The sequence below is a fragment of the Lucilia sericata genome, unplaced genomic scaffold (assembly GCF_015586225.1).
Source record: "Lucilia sericata isolate MDLA Ls3-8-SP2 unplaced genomic scaffold, ASM1558622v1 Contig002653F_arrow, whole genome shotgun sequence".
In the NCBI taxonomy this organism is placed as follows: Eukaryota; Metazoa; Arthropoda; class Insecta; order Diptera; family Calliphoridae; genus Lucilia; species Lucilia sericata.
In genome coordinates, this window is record NW_023996386.1 from 22501 (window position 1) to 29281 (window position 6781).

Genomic DNA, 6781 nt, shown 5'->3' on the forward strand with positions numbered 1-6781 from the left:
AACATAAATATTTAATGTTCCAGATTAATTATTAAGATAATATTTATCGTTGTAATTTATTTGCATACATACTTCCATACATATGTTATGCAAATAATAATTTGTGTCACATAATATTTAGCATTTCCTCGATTTTACTTGAACCTTTTATTGTAAACAGAGAGTTGTAAATTTGGATAATTGTTGATGGTAGCGTCATAATGTTTCATTTCATGGCACTGGTATAAACTTGTATGGATGTATGTATGCATGTGAGGTATGTATTAAATTATACAGAGATGACAATTTAATTAGGTGCCTTAATGAAGGGGGGGAAGGGCCGGGACAGAAAGAAGGGCGGGGGAGCGAGCGAGCGAGCGAGCGAGCGAGCGAGCGAGCGAGCGAGCGAGCGAGCGAGCGAGCGAGCGAGCGAGGCGAGCGAGCGAGGAGCGCGAGCGAGCGAGCGAGAGCGAGCGAGCGAGCGAGCGAGCGAGAGAGCGACCGAGAGAGCGAGCGAGCGAGGAGCGCGAGCGAGCGAGCGAGCGAGCGAGCGAGCGAGCGAGCGAGCGAGCGAGCGAGCGAGCGAGCGAGCGAGCGAGCGAGCGAGCGAGCGAGCGAGCGAGCGAGCGAGCGAGCGAGCGAGAGAGCGAGCGAGCGAGCGAGCGAGCGAGCGAGCGAGCGAAGCGAGCGAGCAGAGCGAGAGGCGAGCGAGCGAGCGCGAGCGAGCGAGCGAGCGAGCGAGCGAGCGAGCGAGCGAGCAGCGAGCGAGCGAGGGAGCGAGCGAGCGAGCGAGCGAGCGAGCGAGCGAGCGAGCGAGCGAGCGAGCGAGCGAGCGAGCGAGAGCGAGCGAGCGAGAGAGCGAGCGAGCGAGCGAGCGAGCGAGCGCGCGAGCGAGCGAGCGAGCGAGCGAGCGAGCGAGCGAGCGAGCGAGGAGCGAGCGAGCGAGCGAGCGAGCGAGCGAGAGGAGCGAGCGAGCGAGCGAGCGAGGAGCGAGCGAGCGAGCAGCGAGCGAGCGAGAGAGCGAGCGAGCGAGCGAGCGAGGAGCGAGCGAGCGAGCGAGCGAGCGAGCGAGCGAGCGAGCGAGGACGAGCGAGCGAGCGAGCGAGGAGCGAGCTAGAGCGAGCGAGCGAGCGAAGCGAGCGAGAGAGCGAGCGAGCGAGCGAGCGAGCGAGCGAGCGAGCGAGCGAGAGACGAGCAGCGAGCGAGCGAGCGAGGCGGGAGCGAGCGAGCGAGCGAGCAGCGAGCGCGAGCGAGCGAGCGAGAGAGCGAGCGAGCGAGCAGCGAGCGAGAGAGCGAGCGAGCGAGCGAGGAGCGAGCGAGCGAGCGAGCGAGCGAGCGAGAGCGAGCGAGCTAGCGAGCGAGCAGCGAGCGAGCGAGCGAGCGACGAGCGAGAGAGCGAGCGAGCGAGCGAGCGAGCGAGCTAGAGCGAGCGAGCGAGCGAGCGAGCGATCTAGCGGCGAGCATATATATCTATCGATATACTATCTATCTATCTATATCTATCATCTATATCTATCTATCTATCTATCTATCTATCTATCTATCTATCTATCTATCTATCTATCTATCTATCATCATCAATATATCTAGCTAAAAATCGAGTTAATACCAGTACAAAAGGTTTGCCATGCAGTATATAACATACATATCACTTATTAAAAGTAAAGACAACAAAATTTTCGCATTTTTAATTAATAAAAATCCATCTATTCGTTACCACTGCTTACTTAGCAAGTGAAGAGAGTAGTTGACAGATTAACAGCAAAATTAAAAAGCATAATATAATATGAATAGAAAATTTTTAATTTACATCACGTACACAAAAATAATTTGTTTATAAGTTTTCAAAAAATTTATAACAACAAAGTGATTGAGAAAAGTGCCTTTCTAATAGAGAAATACTAATGATTTGCCTATAAATATGTTACCGGAACATTTTTCGAAAATGAAAACAAACAATCTTGAAAAAATATACGAATTATGTTTGAAATAAATTTAAATGTGGGTCATAATTAATTTTAAATCCTAACCATTTTTGGTTTATATCTCGTCTTGTAAGCAGTAAACGAGTGTGTGTTTGAATTTCTTAAAGTTCTGAGAAATTGTCATAGAATTGTAGTTGTTTTTTGTTTAATTTAATAGGAAAAAAATTAAAAAAAAAACTCTCACTTCTTATTAAGCCATATAAAATAACGACAACTAATTATTTTGGTCTTTTTACCAAAAATCGATTTGTGTGTGAGGGTTTAGCGACAGACGTCTGACAGTGACAGTCAGTAGAGTCAGTAGTATTTCAGACGGTTTAGTGTAAATAACAATTTCTTGTGTGTTGCGGATGTCAATAAAAAAAAAAAAACATAATAATTGTGTTGCATTCATTGAAAAGTTATTAAAAAAAGAAATTAACTTAAAACAAAATATGTATATAATTAATAAAACCTCAACGCCATAGAAAGCATGTATTAAACATAATTGTAATTTTAAGATAAGAAAAAAAGAAAGAATTTATTATTTGATGTGATTTATTAAAATTCTACTACTACTACTACTACTGTTTCCATAATGATTTTTCTCCAAATACGCAAAAATTTCAATGTCAATTGCAGTTTGTTCTTGATTTTAATAAATGGTAAGTAATTTTATAACAACTACATAATTATTGTTACGTACTCTTCCTATTTAGTTAAAAAATGTTTGTTTTTTGTGGAAATAGAAAGTTTTAGTTAGAGTTTAATTGAAAACATAGGTCAGGTACAATAAACGTGTTTACAATAATTAAAAAATTATAATCTTTTACAGAAATTGATTTCATTAAATTTTAATAAAATTTAATTCAAAAAATATAATTATACCCTACACCACTTTAGTGGGGAGGGTATATTGGGTTTGTGCTGATGTTTGTAACGCACAATAATATTGGTCCTATACCCACCTTAAAGTATACCAATCGGCTCAGAATAATTTTCTGAGTCGATTTAGCTATGTCCGTCCGTCTGCCCGTCCGTCTGTCCGTCCGTCCATGTAAACCTTGTGATCAAACTACAGGTCGCAATTTTGAAGATAATTCAATGAAATTTGGTACATGATCTTCTATTGTCCCAGGGACGAAGCCTATTGAAAATGGTTAAGATCGGTCCATTATTTCACCTAGCCCCCATACAACTGAACCCCCCAATAGGGCTTGTAATCCTTGTAATCAAACTACAGGTCGCAATTTTGGAGATAATTCAATGAAATTTGGCACATGATCTTTTATGGTACCGTAGACGAAGCCTATTGAAAATGGTTACCATCGGTCCATTATTTCACCTAGCCCCCATACAACTGAACCCCTCGTATAGGGCTTTTAAAATTTGTAATCAAACTACAGGTCGCAATTTTGGAGATAATTCAATGAAATTTGGCACATAATCTTTTATGGTATCGTAGACGAAGCCTATTGAAAATGGTTAACATCGGTCCATTATTTCACCTAGCCCCCATACAACTGAACCCCTCGTATAGGGCTTTTAAAACTTGTAATCAAAATACAGGTCGCAATTTTGGAGATAATTCAATGAAATTTGGCACATGATCTTTTATGGTACCGTAGATGAAGCCTGTTGAAAATGGTTTACATCGGTCCCGCCGAATAGGGCTTTTAAGTTCATAATTATGTTTAATATACTCATATCTCGACAAAAAGCTGCAATAACCAAGTTGTATACAAGACTTGATGACCCCCACGAATTCCATAATAATAGGTTCTCATATGACCCTAGCCCCTATGAAAAGCCCCCATCAAAATTTCACTTAAATGTCCACAATTTTATTCAACAATAAACGGCTTAAGTGTGTATATCTAAGGCAAGGTACAATTAAACTTAAATGTTTTATTATGGCAACTAAATCACATTATATTTATGTCAAAGGTGTAGGGTATTATATGGTCGGCCTCGCCCGACTATAATTTCTTACTTGTTTTTGTTTGTTTTTTATACCATTTCCCTTCGTAATTCCTACAATATAATTTTGCTACCCAATAAACTATATGTATTCTGAGTTCTTATAGATATCGGAGTCGATTAAGATATGTCCGTCTGTCGGTCCGCATGTAAGCTGAAATAAATTTTCTGATATTTGCTAATATCTCTGTTATTTTTGATCCGATTTCGATGATTTTATATAGGGAACTTCTTCAAAGCATTCTTTATAGGATCGCGAAATTATATTGAAGAAATTACAAACGGAATAACAAACTTATATATACTCTTCTTACTAAGGTGAAGGCTATAAAAACCTGTAAATTGGAATTTTGAAATGACCGGCTAAAATATCAATATCTTTTCACCACAACTTATACCATGTTCACGTTATCTCAAAAAATCATATTCCAGTAGCTATACATATGTATATTTTTATTTAATTATAAATTTAGTTATTACACCGGTAAAAACTTTTTAATCAAAATATATATATCTATTAATATTATAGTTCCAATAGACACTATATTTATTTAATATCCGACATTACTTTTTTTTAGCATTAGTATTTCAAGTATCCCTAGCAACTGCCAAAACAATTCCTAGTTCCTTAATTGCAACAAGACCAAATCCATACAATGATGCCACTGAAGCAATGCCAACAACAACCACAACGGCTGCACCTGAAGCAAATCGGGATATAACAATTGGTCCCTGTACCTGGGCAATCGAGAGAAAATGTCCCGATAAGGATATAACATTTTATCTATACACACGTAAAAATCCATCAGATAGACAATTTTTACATATCGATGATAGTCTAAATACTTCAAATCTAACAAATTCCTATTATGACAGTAAGCATCCAAGTAAAATTATAATACATGGTTATAATTCGGATATGTTTTTGCATCCATTGCAAATGATGAAAATGGGTTAGTAGGTGAAAATATTACAAATAAAGTACAATCACAAAAATAAATTATTTAATTTGGATTTACAGAATATTTAGCTAAAGGAGATTATAATATATTTTATGTGGATTGGAGTAAATTGGCACCGGGCCCTTGTTATATGAGTTCAGTACATAATACCAAACATGCTGGAGCTTGTATTGCTCAGTTAGTGGAGCGTATATTGGATTTAGGCAGTACAGATATACATGTAATTGGATTTTCTCTGGGAGCTCAAGTGACCAATTATATAGCCAAAAATCTGGCAACATTTCAGCTACCTCGTATAACTGGTAAAATAGAAAACAATCACACTCTAGTTGTATATTTTTTTTAATTACTTTTCCAATTAATTGTTATTATAGGTTTAGATCCGGCTATGCCTTTATTTGTAATGGCTTCGGAGAAAGATAAATTAGATCCTTCGGATGCTGCCTATGTGGATGTTATACATACTAATGCCATGGTTCAAGGCAAATTAGAACGTTGTGGTCATGCCGACTTTTATATGAATGGTGGCATTGTTCAACCAGGTTGCACAAGAAATAATCCTTTAAGTAGGTTCCTTACAATAGTAATTTAAGAAAAAATTTAATTCCCAAATTTCTTTATAGATCCCTTTGCCTGCAGTCATCAAAGAGCAACAGCATATTTCTTGGAATCTATACGTTCACCAAAAGGTTTTTGGGGCTGGGCTTGTAGCTCTTATATAGCCTATTTACTAGGCATGTGTCCGGCCACAAACTATCTCGTTGAAGCTGGTGAAAATGTTAAAAGAACTACCAGGGGCATGTATTTAATAAATACCAACGATACATCCCCATTTGCTTTGGGTAAATGGACTGATCTACCCACTTTGGGTGTGAAGAAGCCATCATCTGCAGCAGGCATTTCAATGACATTTCGACCGCCACCACAAAAGGGTGATCCTCTTTTGCGTAATATTGATGAATGGGGTAAATTAGATTATAGTTTTAATAATCTATATCATCAAGAACCCACGCCATTTTCACAAGATCCCTATGGTGAGAACTGGACCTATTTCAGCGGTGACACTTCAGATATTATAGATAACTCGGTGGAGGAGCAAGATATAGCAGAATATCAGAGTGGTCAAGTTAAACATAGTCATTCTGGTACCGAACATCCACAATATGGATGGGATGCATATAAAAGAAATTTAACTGAAGGTTTTATAGACAACACTATATTTAGAATACCACATGTAGGTAGAAAATAAAAAAAATAAAGCAGAAATCTTGCGTGATAAAAGTTATCCCAAAACAGAGTAAAACTTAAATATATTTAAGTCAATGTCATTATAATTTAAGCATCATAATATTTATGATTCAATAAAATTAAATTATTTCCAAGCGTTCATAAAGCATATACGTTTTCTAAACGTATTTTAAATAATTATATATTTCATTATAATTTTAATAATGTTTTGATATTGGTGATTTCCTATAGGTCTGAAACATCGATGTATTTATAAGTAGTACATATTAAAAAAAAATAATAAAATATATTTTTACAAAAATCCATTGTAACAAAAAGCTTTGGCAATGTGAAAAAGTATTAGAACCCTGCATAAGTTACCCTATTTTCTAACCACAATGACTCAGTCAATCATTGGTTTCCATTCAACTCATAGGATGTTTAGCACAATATTTACAACTATCTTGGAAACTACACACTTTTTGAACACTTTTTATCCAAAAATTGTTTTTTTTTTTTCAACTGAAAATCGATTATTTGATTGAAACCACAAAATTCCACTTAGAGATAGGGCCAAAATAATGATAATCTGTGATCACTTTTATTTCCTACCAAAAATCGATTTTTTGAGTGAAAACATAAAAGTCCATTTATCTTGGAATCGAGAAG

General features: G+C 37.9%; 1 protein-coding gene across 3 annotated transcripts in view; it reads left to right on the plus strand.

Moving 5' to 3' along the window:
- The window catches only part of LOC119614165 (pancreatic lipase-related protein 2), a 6435-nt gene extending 112 nt beyond the window's left edge, over nt 1–6323 (plus strand). The window contains exons 1-6 of one of the 3 annotated variants that reach the window (XM_037970279.1): nt 33–51; nt 2586–2608; nt 4502–4876; nt 4945–5187; nt 5260–5451; nt 5509–6297. In XM_037970279.1, coding sequence (XP_037826207.1) covers nt 4597–4876; nt 4945–5187; nt 5260–5451; nt 5509–6134 — 1341 coding nt within the window. In that variant the 5' untranslated portion in view covers nt 33–51; nt 2586–2608; nt 4502–4596 and the 3' untranslated portion in view covers nt 6135–6297. Of the gene's footprint in view, nt 1–32; nt 52–1663; nt 2609–4501; nt 4877–4944; nt 5188–5259; nt 5452–5508 lie in introns of those variants that run through there. The other 2 variants (XM_037970278.1, XM_037970277.1) reach the window with 2 other exon arrangements.
- Nucleotides 6324–6781: the final 458 nt, after the last annotated feature.